The sequence below is a fragment of the Cervus elaphus genome, chromosome 6 (genome assembly GCF_910594005.1).
Source record: "Cervus elaphus chromosome 6, mCerEla1.1, whole genome shotgun sequence".
Classification (NCBI taxonomy): domain Eukaryota; kingdom Metazoa; phylum Chordata; class Mammalia; order Artiodactyla; family Cervidae; genus Cervus; species Cervus elaphus.
Genome location: NC_057820.1, coordinates 30403533 through 30421102, shown reverse-complemented (window position 1 = coordinate 30421102; position 17570 = coordinate 30403533). Strand labels below are relative to the sequence as shown.

Genomic DNA, 17570 nt, shown 5'->3' with positions numbered 1-17570 from the left:
TGGATTGGGTAGCCATTCCCTTCTCCAGGAGGTCTTCCAACCCAGGGATCTAACCCGGGTCTCCTGTATTACAGGTGAATTCTTTACTACTATAAAAATCTCTGTAAATATTAACATTTTTTTAGCATTACTTTTTATTCCTTTGTTTGTTTTTGCAGACATTTTGTATTACATTTTGTATTATGTGAACCGTGAACTTCCAGATGTTCAAGCTGGTTTTAGGAAAAATAGAGGAACCAGAGATCAAATTGCCAATATCCGCTGGATCATCAAAAAAGCAAGAGAGTTCCAGAAAAACATCTATTTCTGTTTTATTGACTATGCCAAAGTCTTTGACTGTGTGGATCACAATAAACTGTGGAAAATTCTGAATGAGATGGGAATACCAGACCACCTGAGCTGTCTCTTAAGAAATCTACATACAGGTCAGGAAGCAACAGTTAGAACTGGACATGGAACAACAGACTGGTTCCAAATAGGAAAAGGAGTACGTCAAGGCTGTATGTTGTCACCCTGTTTATTTAACTTATATGCAGAGTACATCATGAGAAATGCTGGGCTGGAAGAAGCGCAGGCTGGAATCAAGATTGCCGGGAGAAATATCAATAACCTCAGATATGCAGATGACATCACCCTTATGGCAGAAAGTGAAGAAGATCTAAGGAGTCTCTTGATGAAAGTGGAAGAGGAGAGTGAAAAAGTTGGCTTAAAGCTCAACATTCAGAAAACTAACATCATGGTATCCGGTCCCATCACTTCATGGCAAATAGATGGGGAAACCATGGAAGCAGTGGCTGACTTTATTTTGGGGGGCTCCTAAATCGCTGCAGATGGTGACGGCAGCCATGAAATTAAAAGACACTTACTCCTTGGAAGTAAAGTTTAATAAGCTTTCTTTATTAAAAAGCAGAGACAGTACTTTGCCAACAAAGGTCCATCTATTCAAGGCTATGGTTTTTCCATAGGGAAAAGACTCTGATGCTGGGAAACATTGAGGGCAGGAGGAAAAGGGGATGACGGAGGATTAGATAGATGGTTGGATGGCATCACCGACTCGATGGACATGAGTTTGAGTAAACTCTGGGAGTTGGTGATGGACAGGAAGGCCTGGCATGCTGTGGTTCATGGGGTTACAAAGAGTTGGACCCAACAGATCAACTGAACTGAACTGAACTGTATTACAGTTCTTTTCATTTCAGTCATTCTGATGGTTGTGTTATGATATTATTAGGCACCTTTAATTTGCATTTTTCTGAAGACTGATGATGTAGAGTACTTTTCATATTTTTACTGACAAGATAACTTCTTTTGTGAAGTCCCCATTCAGGTCTATTGCCTACAATATCAGTTGCCTTTGTTACTGAAATATGCTTAATTAAATTTTGAGCAAGTTGGGGACTAGATTCAGACAAAAATTTATGCTTGGTCATGCCAGGTTTGGGACATTAACTAGATACTCAGTGTGGAGGTCAAGAATGCCTTTGAGTGCATGAGTTTGGGGTTCAGGAAACAAGTAAGTTTGGAGACATACAAGTGGAAGCTTTGAGGATGAGAATGGAACTAAAGAACATCAGCCAAAGTAAGGCTAAAATCTAGGGTACTCCAGCCCTTAAAGTTTTGGAAAAGGAGAAAATGCCAGAAGAGAGACTTCAAAGAAGTACCTAGTGAGTTAAGAGAAAAACCAAGCTTCATCACGTTTAGGATACCAAATGAAATGAAGTGTAAAATTTCAAAAATGAAGAAGTAGTCAACTCTACCTCATAGCACAGAGAGGTTGGGTAAAACGAACAGATTAGTAAAATAAAAGTTGTTGGTGATCTTCAAGAAAGCCGCTCCCATAGGGATAAAATTGGGATGGGAGCATGTTAAAGAGAGAATAACATGTGAAATAATGGACACAGCCATTTGGCTACTCCTTTTACAATAGTTGTTATAGGATAACCTAAAGAGTCTGAGAAAGACTCTGATGCTGGTAAAGATTGAGGGCAGGAGGAGAAGGGCACAACAGATGATGAGATAGTTGGATACCATCACCAACTCAATCTAAAGGAGTTTGAGCAAACTCCAGGAAAGAGCAAAAGCCTGGCATGCTGCAGTCCATGGGGTCACAAAGAGTTGGATGTGACTTAGTGACTGAACAACAACCACCTAAAGAACTCTCAAAGATGGAATTTTTCTTTAAAGATAAGAAATATTGTGTCTAAGTACGGCTTCACTTGATCCTGAAGAGAGGAAAACATGGAGGATGCAGGAAAAATGAAATTAGACAAGTCATTGTGTGAACTGAAGGGAACTGAATCACATATAAAACTGTAGGATTTGACAGACAGATAATTCATGGCAATGAAATAATTACTCCACAGACAGAGACAATGGATATCAGAGCTTCGCATAAGTTCTAGTCTCTTGGGCATTAATGGCTAAAATCACACAACTCGGCCCCTTCTGATTCTAACACTAACCCTTGCTGCCCTGGTGTCAGTGAAGTCAGAAATGAGATTCAAACAGAACACCTATCATGCACCATATAGTGCACTTTTCACATTAAAACTTCAATAAAACACCTTAAATTGATGTTTATAAATATAGAAATGGAATCTCTTAGAGACTAACTTACACAGCCCCACTTGCTACCACACTGTAGAGCTGTGATTCAGATATCACATTTGAGGTGTTTTTTTGTTTGCTTTTGTTTTTTTTTTGTCTAGGATGACCATAAAATTTAACATCCGATGCTGGGTACTTTCGAGAGCGAAAAGAACAAGTGTAATTGTTTAACTTAGGTAACAGATATAAACCAAGACTTTCTAAGGACATATGCAACATAGGCTCATCCTATCTTTTCCCTCTACTTTTTGATATCCTTTGGTATTCAATTCAAAGAATTCTATTCAATTTTAATTTTCCACAGCTATTTTTAACATCAAAGATAAATTAGTTAACAATAAAGAGACCAATTTCATTTTAAAAAATATAATAAAGACAGGAAAACTTAAATATGCCTAAGGGTTAATTTATTGAAATGACTGGTTAGGAAATAGATCCTTAAAGAAATAATAATAAGCACAATTCCAGAAATTATTTTTATGCATATTTTGATATGTTCATGATATTTCCAAGTTAAAATTGAACTTTTATGCTAATGTTGAATTAAAATTTTGAAAATACCTCATTTATGACTCAAATTCAAATTAAGATGAAAAAGCATAAAATAAATAAAGGAATAAAGTTTCATTTTTTGTTCCATGTAGACTCATTTAAAAATTATCTTAGTAGCATGATGCAAGGATTGAAAAGTTGCCATATTTCCAGTTGCAGTCAATTCTGTGAAACAGAGAACAAATATAGATTTAGTTATATGTTATAACTCTTCATCTCACCCCATTTGCAATTTTGGTGTGACTTTTTCATAAAAGAAATATTACAAAAACACCATGCTGTGCCCTATCTTAAAGGTTATAAAATTTCCTCTAGGGCCAAATATCAACTCACTTGGAATCATTTTATTAAAATGTCTGCTGAATCATGTTCACAAAAGGACGTGTATCTTAAGATTATCAAAACTATATTCTATTCCTCTTTTAAGTCCCATATCTGGACTGTGAGATTGTATTTTGACACATGAATTAAAAGACAATATATAAATTTTAAGTGAGATAAAATAATTGAAGCTCATAATGACTTGATTAGAAATGTGAATTCAGTTGATCTTTAAAATAAGCTCTAAAAGGTAATAGTCAATCATTGAGAATAAATTTATAATTAATCTTTAAGCTGGTATACTGATGGAAATTGCTGCTATTGGGGCTTATCCAGGAAAATGAAATGTAAAAGATATTAACTATAAAAATGATCAGTCTGTCTCCAATCTCCTAAAGCTTACCAGAAGTGAGGAGGGGCATTCACTTTGAAATCCTCTTAGACCTTAAAAATTAAAAAAAATAATAATAATAAGTGAATGAATTATACAATTCTTGCCTTTTGGCAAGAAAATTTTCCCCAAGTATTAAAATCAGCATCTTAGTATTTTGCCCTCATATGCTCATATATCAAAAACAAGATGTGAAATGAGTCATGTGGTTGCATAAGGAAAACTTAAAAATTGCAGAAAATAGCAAACCTTCTTAGGTTTGTTATTCTTAGCCAAATGAGATTATCAAATTCAATTCTGGCTTTATTGTTCCTTAATCCCCTTCATCTAAGTTCTCAACAGACCAATTAAATCATAGTTCATGATATTATTTCTTCCCAATACTCAGTTCCTTCTACATAGAAAGAACAATTACATCAGAATCTCCATGGGTAAGCCTAGACATTGAGATCTGGTGGTGGAGGGAGGTGAAGGTTCTCCAGCTTATTCTGTTTATAGCTAATGCTGAGAATCATTAACCTCAGCTATGCTTATTTTGGAACCATTCATTATTCGTTTTTTGTAGGGCTCTTAATTACTCTAATACACAAACATCAGAAGTTAAACAGCACAGTTAGTAAGTTTAGACTTACAATAATAGGGAAGGGTCCCCGGACAGGACCAGGTACAGGCTCCTGGTACAGCAGCAAGGCCTGGATGGGCATCTCTCTCTGGGGATAGGGCACTGCTTTCTGGGGAACAGACAGAACTTTGGGCTGAGAAAGGGACAGCACGGACTGAGGAGGAAACATGACGGTTGGAGGAAGAGGCTGGGGAGTCTGGTGCATCCAAGACTGCAGCAGAGGCAGAGGAAGGTGCAGGTTTTCAACATCAGTGAGGGTCAGGCTCTGGCCTTCAGCAAAGGGCTCAACTGGATATTTAGGGAAGGGCATTTCTTCGTGCTTAGGAACCATAGTCTCCTTCACTTCGGAGACTCCCATTATTTCGGGCTGAAGGAAAGGCGGCACCCCCACAGGGGTTTGAGGAAGAGGCAGGAAGTTTTGTGGGAGGCTGTAAGGGATGGGCCCAGCAAAGGGATAGACTAGAGACTGTGTCTGGGCAAAGGGGTGGATTTTATCCTGGAGTTCATCCTAGAAAGAAGGAAAAAAAAAACTGTGAGTCCATAATCCAGTTATAATTGTTACTCATGATGAATTATCCTCCTCTTTTTAAAACATAACTCAGTGAAGAGAGAGAAAGAAAATCTTCCATTTGGTTTGGTTAAGAAATTGTTTGGGGTCATATGAAGACTAATGAGTAAAATGCTCACTGAAGGATTTCTCATTAAGCCACTTCCTTCACAGGTGAAATCAGAGAGTCAAGTGAAATCAGTGTTTGGAGATTTCAGCACTTATTCTGCCTCTTCCTGAGTTGCCTGCAGAGTAGCAGCTATATATTTTGGATAATAGTCCAAACTGATTTCATATAACGAAGGAAGATCTATTTTAAAAAGACTTAAAAAGTTACACTGAGGTTTCGTTTTGTTTGTTTTAATAAAAACTTAGTATTAATATGTATTTTTTTTAATTTAATTCAAGGAGTTCCTTAACAATGGCCAACTTTTAGCACTACTTCTCTTGGTAGAAGGTGGTAATCTTGAGTCTTTAAGGGCATTAATTTGTAAATTCATTTTGATTTAGAAAATATTTGGCCTAAGTGCCAAACAATCAAACTTCAATTCTAAAACAGGAGAGCTTAAATATCACAATTAGATAAATATGTTACCACAAGAGTAATTTAATGAAAGAATTTTATGTTGTCCCCAAATCCTTATTTTTAAGCAAGCTCTGCTATTTAATAACTATGTGGTATGGTCACACATTTGCTTACTCCATTGTTCTGTACCTCGCTTCTCTCATCTGGGTAATGGAAATACTTTTTAGAACTGCACACATTTATAAATATGAGTATAAAAACTATTGAATGTAATATAAAACCATTGAATATTCACTGTGTGCCAGTTTGTCAACTCTGGGTAATTATGAATATTCTCAATTTGCAGGTGAAGACATTGATGTACAGAGAAACATGGAGCCAAGGTGATACAGCTGATGAGTCATCAAATGAGGATTAATGCTACACTGTCACCCTACTGTCTTCCATCAGCATATCCATCATTAGAATAAGGGGATCACAGTCCCTAGTCTGGAAATGTTCCTACTAATATGCAGTTATTAAAACCAGGTATACCATTAGTAAAATGAATATATCAGTAGTTATTCTTAGGTATTTATTCTATACTCTGAAATTTGATTATGTGTTTAAAAATGTCTTTATATCTTTAAAATATTTTCACTTTGTCAAAGTTTTCATTTCTTACACTGACATTTATATTACCATTCTTTAGACTGAACATAATTATTATAAATCTTTTTATGTGTTATGTTTCATAATACTTTTCAAAATATACTCATAATGAACAAGTTACCTCTGTTTGCTGCTGTCCCTCACTTTGCAACTTCTCAATTTTCTGCCAGAAAAAAATCACACATAAAGAAATGCTGTTTATAAAAATCAAACATGAAATGTTTAAAAATGTACATTTAAATATGAAGGTTTTACCTTAGTGATGTGTGTAATAGATTCCTTTGGAAAAATAAAAATAAAATCAGGTTTAGCTTTAAAGAAAAATTCTTATTTGTCAACATAAATCAGGCTAATATGGACAACTCATTTGATAATATCATTATTTTATGGCTGAAAGTTTATGATCCACTATTCTGAATAAAGCTGTTGTATAAAAAGAAAGATGATGCAGTCAAGAAAAAGAAGATTGGAGAGCATAGTACCAAAAGAGACATTTAATAGATGCTAATTGGGCTTCCCAGGTGGCGCTAGTGGTAAAGAACCAGCCTGCCAATGCAGGAGACATAAGAGATGCAGGTTCAATTCCCAGGCCAAGAAGTCCCCTGCAGGGGGAGATGACAACCCACTCCAGTATTCTTGCCTGGAGAATCCCATAGACAGAGGAACCTGGCAGGTCACAGTCCATAGGATCATACAGAGTTGGACAGGGCTGAAGCAACTTTGCATGTATACATGTCTCTCAATCACCCTGTTCTCTCCTTAGGACAACAAATGATGTCTCATATTTTCATCTGGTTCTAAAAGAATAATAGTCATTGAAAATATATAATAATAATCACTAATGCACTTGTTAATCATTCTTAGTTCCCCTGTTATGTTTAGGCTTCTAATGAATTATAAGAAATACATACGCTCCTATAAGGATCGTATGACCTTTGTGAAGAGACAAAGTATACTGATGCACTATTTAACCAACAGCTGATGACAGACCCAAAAAGAGTGGTGTAGGGTTATTATCTACCTCACTCTACCAGGCAGATTTGGGACTACACTCATTCTCACTGCCTCCTATTTACTAAATTGCTGGTATAATAATAAAATATGTCCATTTGCATGTCTGCCCACACTTTACAAAGGGCATCCATCTTTCCAGTTCATACTGCAGTTCCTAGTCAAAGTCTGAAACAGAAAGTGCTCAATAAATGCCAAAAGCATGGAAGGAGGTTACCATAGAGAGTTCATGACAGAAAAGAGGACTGTTCAGTTAATTAAGGAAAAAAAGCAGGGCACAGTGACACAATTTCAGATAGCAAACCCATTTAGAAATTACTAGAATATTAAACCTTCTAGACATTTATTCCTTTAAAATATATACAGTGGAAATTGACTATAGTTATCGGTCAGTACCTAGCCACATTGGCTTAAAGAACACTGGAGTGGGTAGCCTATCCCTTCTGCAGATCTTCCTGACCTAGGAATCAAACCAGGATCTCCTGCATTGCAGGTAGATTCTTTACCAACTGAGCTATTAGGGAAGCCTAAACTGCCCTGCTGCTGCTGCTGCTAAGTCGCTTCAGTCGTGTCCGACTCTGTGCGACCCCATAGACGGCAATTCACCAGGATCCCCCATCCCTGGGATTCTCCAGGCAAGAACACTGGAGTGGGTTGCCATTTCCTTCTCCAATGCATGGAAGTGAAAAGTGAAGTCGCTCCGAAGTGTCCCACTCTTTGCGACATCACGGACTGCAGCCTACCAGGCTTATCCGTCCATGGGATTTTCCAGGCAAGAGTACTGGAGTGGGGTGACATTAATGTAACACAAAAAGATAATACAGTGTTTTATTGTTCTAAATTTGGGAAATTGCCTCTGAATGAACACTATCTTACCTCACTGCTTGAAATGCTTTCCACAATCTGTAAAGGAAAAATAAAAATTGACAATTAGCTGAGTCTTCTAGATTATCAGACTGTTACTATTTTACAGTTAAATTAATTTTTTTCTTTGTATAAAAATATCTTACCTCACCGGATACATTGAGTTCTTCCTTCAAAAGAGAAAAAAAAAAAGAAAAACTTTAGTTCCCACTTTAGTTCAACTCATTATTAAATATTTTTCCTACCTAATTTTTACCTGCTTTATTCAGAGCTATCTATTTCACAAATCTGAAGAATAAAAATGTTATACATGTTTTGAGAGTCTTTTAAATTTAGTAACTTTCATTGGTATATTTTTGTTTTACCTTAATGAAAAGTTTTTATGGGTAACAGAAAAAAGAGTTATTTTAATTTTTACTTAACTCTTTTTATTATAATTATGAACATATTTATTATTGTTGTCTGATATGTCATCCTCTGGAGTATCATCCTGTGTTGAACAGATACAGGTAAACCTAACACCCTAGAGTAAGAGATACAAATATTTCATCACTGTAATAAGATATATGCATCTAGATTGTATATGCATGCAATTGTATTTGTGCAATATTGCTCATTTTTTGTTCTTGTGTGTGTTCCTTCTTGTTGGTCTGTTGCTTATTGGTTTTTATTTTCTTTTCCTTTAGGGATTGATGTTACAGATGGTACAATACTATAGAAATCACTTTACCCAGGGTTGTGGTCCTATAGGGTACTGTTGAGATAGTGGATGAACATAAATGACTTTCTTAGCATTAAAAAAATGAAATAAAATCTGAGATTGTGCATTATTTATACATTTACAATGTTGGTAATGCGATTTTCTACACATAGGCAGACAGTACTAGTCTTATTTATTTCAACATTTTCTTCTGTATTTACCTCTCTTGCAAGGGCCAGAGCCACCAGGCAGGCAAGGATGAGGACCTTCATGGCTCTCAATTCCTGTGAATGGGATGATGAGGAAACAGTGTATTACTTGTCAGTCTGATATATTTTCTTATTTTAGTAGAATTACTTTCCTTTAAAAGGAACCAAAGATAGTGTATATAATAAAAATGTCCAAGAGTCTATGCTTCCAGGGGAGTGCAGGTTTGATCTCTGGTCAGGGAACCAAGATCCTGCAAACCTCGTGGCAAAAATAAAAAGCCCTGTATTTTAGTAAAATATTAGTAGACATTTTATCATATGGCCAAGGTTAAAATTTACTATGACTCCTTAATCTTACATTTCAAGTTAATGTTTCACAGCCAGCCATTCAGATGTTTTCAGCTAACAGCCTATATCCTACTTCACTCTTTTTCATCGTATTCACAGTACTTATGAGTGTTTTTTGGAAAGACAGAAAAGAAGTTACAAATATTTACAGAAAAATTAAATGGTTGATTCACGTATTAAAAAATATGTATTTAGTAATTTTTATTGCCAGATATTGCTTCGATTCTGGGATTAGAGCAGTAAACAAAATATTAAGGTTTCAGTTCTGTTGGAGACTCAGTTTTATTGAGGGGCATCTGATCAAATAAAATGTATATGAAGAAGGTCATACTTTATTTTTATCTTTTCTCTACTAAACTAAGTGATTTTCATGAATGTTTGTCTTATTCATATCTTTTATTTCCAGTAAGACTTCTGTTTCATTTTAGCATTTTCTCTATTTGTTCCACTGATCCAGATGTTTTCTTGGACTGATTGGATTGTTTCTTCTCTACTTAGTCTTCATCCCCACATGCCTAATGTCATCTCTCCTTTGTCCCACATAATTTTAGAGACCATACACTATGCTTATTTTCTCTACATAGAACTATGTACTTATCTCTTGGTGCTCTACCAGGGTGTCAGTTTCTCTTGCCCAGTCCCCACTTTAGACTACTTTTCCTTGGAGTACAAAATAAAATACCTTATTGTTTTTGACCAAAATGTATTAAATGGTTTGTTTTGTTGCATTTTTATAAGTTCTTGAAAAAAAATGCTCATGCCACCAACATCCCGTGACACACATCTTCAATCCCAGATTTTCAAACTAAATTAAGAAATTTTTCCTATATTTTTCTCATGGATGCTAATTCTTAATTTTTTTTACTTTATCCAAGATGTCTATAAACTTCTAAATAAATTTTTATTGTCAAGACCAAAAAAGAGTATAATATTCAGAGTTCATTACATGTAGGGAGGATATTATTAAATTTTGTTTATTTTATAATTAGCATTTTATATACCAATTTTTAAGGCATTTCATTACTGACTACTATACTTTGAGCTATAATTTCTGTCAGGCCACATTTTTCATTGTTTTTGTTTCCTGGTACTCTTTGCCCAACCTAGATTTTTTTTTTTAACAAAGTAAAATACTTTCTCTTTAATTTACTTATGTATTTCATGTATCTATTTTAATATTTTTGAAATATTGTAAGCTAAGTGATAAACTGGAAATTTGGATGTTCTAAGCAATTTTGATAAATATACTCTTCTTTTACAAATGCCATTTATAAACATTTCAAATAGCACATGTATCCTAACAACCGTCTTTATCTCTTGACTAAATATGCTACCTCTATAACCTTTTCATTGTTAGAGCTTTCTCAGTAAAACTTATTCAAATCCCCATAGTATAAATTAAATGTGCTTGCCTTTATGGCTGAGATAGGTTTAATCAAATTGAAAATATTTAATTCAAGAAAAGATCTTTTAATACAGCCTGTTAATTAGTCTTGTGCTAAAGAAAATAGAAACCACTGTTACTACATCTTTTTAGATTCCTAAAACATGTGCAGTCACTATAATTTTTGTCAAATCTTTATAGTCACTTCTATTTTTTAACATATTTGCTAAAAATAGTGTAAACCTTATCTTAAACACCCTTATTTTTAAGATCTATTTTAAGCAATTATATTCTTTCTACATTTTAACCTAGTCTGAAATGAAGATGAGTAGCAGATACACTGAAATTATATCTGAGATTCTTACCTCTTTTCCAAAGTAGAGGACAAGAAGTGAAGAAGGACCTGAATGGATAATGATCTGATTTTGTGGCTGCTTATATATAGTATTTAATGGCATGCTAATTTTGTGGTTTGAAATAAAACCAATAGTGAATTTAAATTCCTAGAAATCTGCATGATTAGAAAATGAATTCTTCCTATTTTCCTGTCCCCAGAAGTTCTGGGGAGCATTTTAAAGGGAATAATTCACAATATGATAAAGGAAATGAAATTGTCCAGTAGCTACAGACCTTGGCTGGGGCACACGGAAGTTTTGGCCCAGTCCCCAAATGATTGTAACCACAATAAGGTCTCTTTAGCATTTGGTGGGTTTTTGACACCTTGGGGTAAATTCTAATACACACCAGCAATACACAGACCACACAAAGAACACAATTTCATGCTAACCTGAATAGTTGTTAGTGTTTATGCTACAATGGAGAAAGTGGCAAGCAGTGTTTATGCTATGATGGAGAAAGTGACAAGCAGTGTTTATGCTAAATGGAGAAAGTGACAAGCAGTGTTTATGCTAAATGGAGAAAGTGACAAGCTAACAAGCACATGATGATAGCTTAGACCTGAAGAGCGAAGAGAGTATAGGCTAAAAGGAAAGGAAGAATAGGCTCCTGAATATGGGGGGGGAGAAAAAGTCAGTAAATTAAGCAAATGGAGTAGGAAAGGCAATCCACTCCAGTATTCTTGACTGGAAAATTTCATGGACAGTGGAGCCTGGTGGACTACCATTCATGGAGTTGACAAGAGTCAGACACAACTCAGCGCACACACATGCAAGCTAAATCAGTGAATCTGGGTCATGGATTGCAAGGAAAAGGGATGGAGGTGAGAAGAGAGAAAGAGAATGGGGTCAGATAATGGCAGACAAAGCATGCTGTGACTCTAAGGAATGTCAATCTTATTCTCTAGATAGTGGGGATTTGTTGAGGGGTTCTAAGACAGAAAGTAACATTTATTCAGAGAATACTTATGTAGAACAAATATTATCTGTACAGATTTATTAAAATGGGACAGCTCAAGTTTGGCCTCATATCTTTTATAGTGACTCAATGTTTATCAGCTAGTATTCATGGAAGGGTAAATGAGGGAAGGAAGAAAAAAAACAAAAGCCCAGACAGGAGGAGGGTCTTACCCTAAGTACTACAATAGAGTCTGAGCCAGACCTCAAAAGTACTTTTTTATTAATAGGAGCCCATTTACAAAAGCAGTCTTCAAGTTTCTTTGCCTCTTTAGTGATAGATATTCACAAATGTAGTTGTATTTCACACTACTCATTTTTACAAGGTTTGTTTCTTCTATTCATTGCCTTCAATATATTTATTCATGGCTTTGGGACAGATAGATGCCCTTCTAAAGTAAGTACTTTGACATAATTAATCATTTTTCTTCACAATATACCTTGCATTTATATCATGTTAAGATGTGTGTTGGATGGGAATACATCTCACTGTCACACAAGTTTTGTATTGCTTAGAAAACCCAAATTAACATCTACTATGTATTTGGGTTATTCAGCTAATATTCATTCTGAGACTGCTCATATGGACCCAGGAGGAAGTCAGAAAAATAAATGATGAAATGAACTCGGTGTCATAGATATAACTAGAAAAGGCCTTGGCTACTTCATATTCCTTTATGTGTTAGCTATTGGTTGCCAAGGCCACAGGCAAAAAAATGTGATTTCTGAGAAAAGGAACACAAAAGAAAGCATGTCCTTCTCATTCAACATTTTCCTTTTATTTTCTCAGGAAGATGCTTTACATATTGTGCAATAAACACAGCATTTCCTTATGACTATCTCTTGCCAATTTTGCATTATATTAATTGATAGAATTACGGATTCAATTGGACCAGAAAAGTAGGTAAAATCTTGATCAAGGAAATCCTTAGCAATATACTAAAGAAAGAAGCTTGTCCAAGGGAAAATTGAAAAGCCAACAATTTAAGATGGCATCAGGTACCACTGTCCAGGTAAGCCTCAGAACACAATGACCAGTAAGAAGCAAAGTTCCATGTGGGCAACTCAAATTTTTGCAATGTTACCTAAGTGTTGCCATTTTTATAAGGCAAAAGAATTTCATTAAGGAAAATTTTATTAGATAACCCAGGGTGAGGAGCAAGATATAGTCAAAGCAAGATGTTCTAGTACTAATTTTTATAAGCATGATTTGTTCAGCCAAAGTTTTTTTTCCCATGTTGGCTGATGAATATGAAATATGCAGTCCTGATATTTGGATATATTCTAGCTGAAACCATGTAAATAATATCCTCAGAAAGAAAGCAAGGGAAAAAAAAAAAAAAGAAAGCAAGCAAGCAATAGAAAAGTTGGATGAAGAGTACAATAAAGGGACCAAAAAATATTCAGAAATAAGAACTAGAGGAGATATTGGGAAATCCCTGGTTGAGTCCAGTTTAGGATTTTGTACTTTCACTGCAGTGGGCATAATCTCTCATTGGGGAACTAAGATCCCATAAGCTGTGTTGGATGGCCAAAATAATAAATATTAAGAGATATCATCCATAAAATAGTTTAAGTTTATTTTAGAGAAGAGGAAATTGAGAATCTGAGAATTTGTATTACTTTTTCAAGATACTAAAGCTATTTAGAGAGAGAGCTGTTACTAAAAACTTCAGTTTCCTAAAAATTATTTGAAGTACTGTTTAATAAATTCCAAAATATAGAGGGGAGGAAAATAAAATACTGAGGATTCATATAATGATTCAGATTTAGAAACAATATAACACAGAATTAGTGAATTCTGACAAATTATTAAGTAGGAGCAGATAGTTCAGCATTACTCATGTAGATGGAGTATTTAATCCTTTCCAGGAGATTATCCAAATATAATAATTTCCTATTTATGTGAAGTATAACTATATCCTATTTATGTGAAGATTAGTTTATAAAGTTAATCAAGAACCAGAGAATAAGAAAAATGTTCTGTGAGTCAGCAGATACTATGAATGCATAAAACCCAGAGCCCTGATTCATAGGACACACAGCTAATCCTGATTATTATTCCTTTACATATGACCACAGAACTTCACTCAAGTTCAAGATACGTTTGTTGAGCACATCAGTATCAGTTCAGTCCCTCAATCATGTCCGAATCTTTGCGACCTCATGGACTGAGGTACGCCAGGCTTCCCTGTCCACCAGCAACCCCTGGAGCTTACTCAAACTCATGTCGATTGAGTCCGTGATGTCATCCAACCATCTCATCCTCTTGTCATCCCCTTCTCCTCACACCTTCAATCTTTCCCAGCATCGGGGTCTTTTCCAATGAGTCAGATCTTCACATTAGGTGGCCAAAGTATAGGAGTTTCAGCTTCAGCATCAGTCCTTCCAATGAATATTCAAGAATGATTTCTTCTAGGATTGACTGGCTAGATCTCTTTGCAGTCCAAGAGACTCTCAAGAGTCTTCTCCAACACCACAGTTCAAAAGTATCAGTTCTTTGGTGCTCAGCTTTCTTTATAGTCCAATTCTCACATCCATACATGCCTACTGGAAAAACCATAGCTTTGACTAGAGGGACCTTTGTTGGCAAAGTAATGTCTCTGCTTTTTAACATGCTGTCTATGTTGGTCATAGTTTTTCTTTCAAGGAACAAGTGTATTTTAGTTTCATGGCTGCAGTCACCATCTGCAGTGATTTTGGAGCCCCCCAAAATAAAGTATGTCACTGTTTCCACTGTTTCCTCATCTATTTTCCATGAAGTGATGGGACTGGATGCCATGATCTTAGTTTTCTGAATGTTGAGCTTTAAACCAACTTTTTCACTCTCCTCATTCACTTTCATCAAGAGGCTCTTAAGTTCTTCTTCACTTTCTGCCATAAGGGTGGTGTCATCTGCATATCTGAGGTTATTGATATTTCTCCTGGCAATCTTGATTCCAGCTTGTGCTTCATTCAGCCCAGCATTTCACACGATGTATTCTGCATATAAGTTAAATAAGCAGAGTGACAAGATACAATCTTGATGTACTCCTTTCCCAATTTAGAACCAGTCTGCTGTTCCATGTCCAGTTCTAACTGTTGCTTCTGGACCTGCATACAGATTTCTCAAGAGGCATGTCAGGTGGTCTGGTATTCCCACCTCTTTAAGAATTTTCCACAGTTTGCTGTGATCCACACAGTCTAAGGCTTTGGCGTAGTCAATAAAGCAGAAGTAGATGTTTTTCTCTAATTCTCTTGCTTTTCTGATGATCCAATGGATGTTGGCAATTTGATCTCTGGTTCCTCTGCCTTTTCTAAAACCAGTTTGAACATCTGGAAGTTCATGGTCCACGTACTGTTGAAGCCTGGCTTGGAGAATTTTGAGCATTATTTTCCTAGCATGTGCGATGAGTGCAATCATGTGGGCCTTTGGACATTCTTTGGCATTGCCTTTCTTTGGGATTGGAATGAAAACTGACTTTTTCCAGTCCTGTGGCCACTGCTGAGTTTTCCAAATTTGCTGGCATATTGAGTGCAGCACTTTCACAGCATCATCTTTCAGGATTTGAAATAGCTCAACTGGAATCCCATCACCTCCACTAACTTTGTTCATAGTGATGCTTTCTAAGGCCCAGTTGACTTTGCATTCCAGGATGTCTGGCTAAAGGTGAGTGATCACATCATCATGGTTATCTGGGTCATGAAGATCTTTTTTGTATAGTTCTTCTGAGTATTCTTACCACCTCTTCTTAATATCTTCTGGTCTCCTAGGTCCATACAATTTCTGTCCTTTATTGTGCCCATCTTTGCAAGAAATGTTCCCTTGGTATCTCTAATTTCCTTGAAGAGATTTCTAGTCTTTCCCATTCTATTGCTTTCCTCTATTTCTTTGCATTGATCATGGAGGAAGGCTTTCTTATCTCTCCTTACTATTGAGCATATACTACATGCTAGACCAGTATTTTTCAACCTTCATATTATTGATATTTTGGGCAGAAGAATTCTTTTTTGTGGGGGTTTTCCTAATGTGTTGTAGGATGTTTAGCAGCATCCCTGGCCTCTACCACGAAGATGGTAGTAGCACCAATTGCACAACTTTTAGAATCAAAAATGTTTCAAGAAATTTCCCAATGTCTCCTGAGGCCGGGTGTTGAAAACTCATCTCACATTTAGAATGACTATGCTAGAAGACTAGAAAGGTCACACAATGGAAAAAAAGATGTAGATGTTGTGGTTGCTGCTTGTAATTATATCATAAATGTGAAAGCACATATGACTATACTTTGTCATGAAAGTAATTTCCCCACTCCATAATTTCATCCTTCCTACTCTCCTATACCATTTCTTATCTACTTAATAGCCCTCTTTTATATCTGAAGCAAAACATTATTTGATTTCATCAGAACCTAGGACCCTGTCAGTTCTTCAATGCCTTTAAATTCATATGCCTCTACACCCCTCTTTTCCACCTTAAATTTCAAGGAAATCACTAGTTCACTTTTTATACATATACCTAAATCCCCTACTTGTCTCTGATTTTACTATACTGTCTTACCTAAATCATACCACAGATTAATCCAAATTCTACCTTCTGCCTCTGTGAATGTAGCTGAGAAAAATAATACTCAGCATGACAATTGTTCTCACTATAAAATGAAGTTCAGCAGTCACATTACATATCCGTCTCCACATTCTTAGACTGTTATTTAACATTCAAAGCAACAACACCTTTACATATACCTTTCATTGATTTCCTCTTACTCTCAGATTAAAATCCAAAACTCATTAAAATGACCTAAATACCTTACATCATTAGATGTTTCTTTGTTCTGTATATTCTCCCTCTAACTCCTGCTCTGTCCACTGGCCTCTTGCTATTCACTGAACACAATAGCTGAGCTGACACCTGAGATCTTCCCATTGGTTGTTTGCTCAGTCTGTGATTCTTTCCCCACATAATCGCATGGACCATTCCGCACTCTATACTTATGTCTCTACTTACTTTTTCTGTGAGGCTTTTCCTGGCCGTGTTACCCTAGAATCAATCACCTGATGTTATAGAGGGATAACTGAACTATGGAATGGGTTAAACAACAGGCATTTATTTATTGTGTTCTAGAGGCTGGGAAGTCCAAAACCAGGGGACAGCATAGTTGGATTCTATTGTATAGGCCTTCTCACTGGCTTGCAGACAGGTGTCTTCCTCCTGTATCTTCACATCGTGGAGAGAAAAAGCCCTGGAGTCTCTACTACTTCTAACATAGGCGTTAATCCATCATAGGTTTTCCACGCCATGACCTCACCTAAACCTCAGTGGTGGCGCTAGTGGTCAGGGACCCGCCTGTCAAAGCAGGAGACATAAAGACACTGGTTTGATCCCTGGGTTGGAAAATCCCTTGAAGAAGGGAATGGCAACCCATTCCAGTATTCTTGCCTAGAGAATCCCATGGACAGAGAAGCCTGGCATGCTACAGTCTTATAGGGACGCAAAGAGTTGGACACA

At 36.1% G+C, this 17570-nt stretch overlaps 1 protein-coding gene across 1 annotated transcript in view; it reads right to left on the bottom strand.

The window, feature by feature from the left end:
• Positions 1 to 3895: 3895 nt before the first annotated feature.
• The window catches only part of CSN2 (casein beta), a 120156-nt gene continuing 106481 nt past the window's right edge, over positions 3896 to 17570 (bottom strand). Inside the window, exons 2-8 of the mRNA XM_043906556.1 lie at positions 9014 to 9076; positions 8239 to 8262; positions 8105 to 8131; positions 6473 to 6496; positions 6339 to 6380; positions 4504 to 5001; positions 3896 to 3924 (exon numbers count right to left, since the gene is read on the bottom strand). Of these exons, the coding sequence (XP_043762491.1) occupies positions 3919 to 3924; positions 4504 to 5001; positions 6339 to 6380; positions 6473 to 6496; positions 8105 to 8131; positions 8239 to 8262; positions 9014 to 9064 (672 nt within the window). The 5' untranslated portion in view covers positions 9065 to 9076 and the 3' untranslated portion in view covers positions 3896 to 3918. The remainder of the gene's footprint in view (positions 3925 to 4503; positions 5002 to 6338; positions 6381 to 6472; positions 6497 to 8104; positions 8132 to 8238; positions 8263 to 9013; positions 9077 to 17570) is intronic.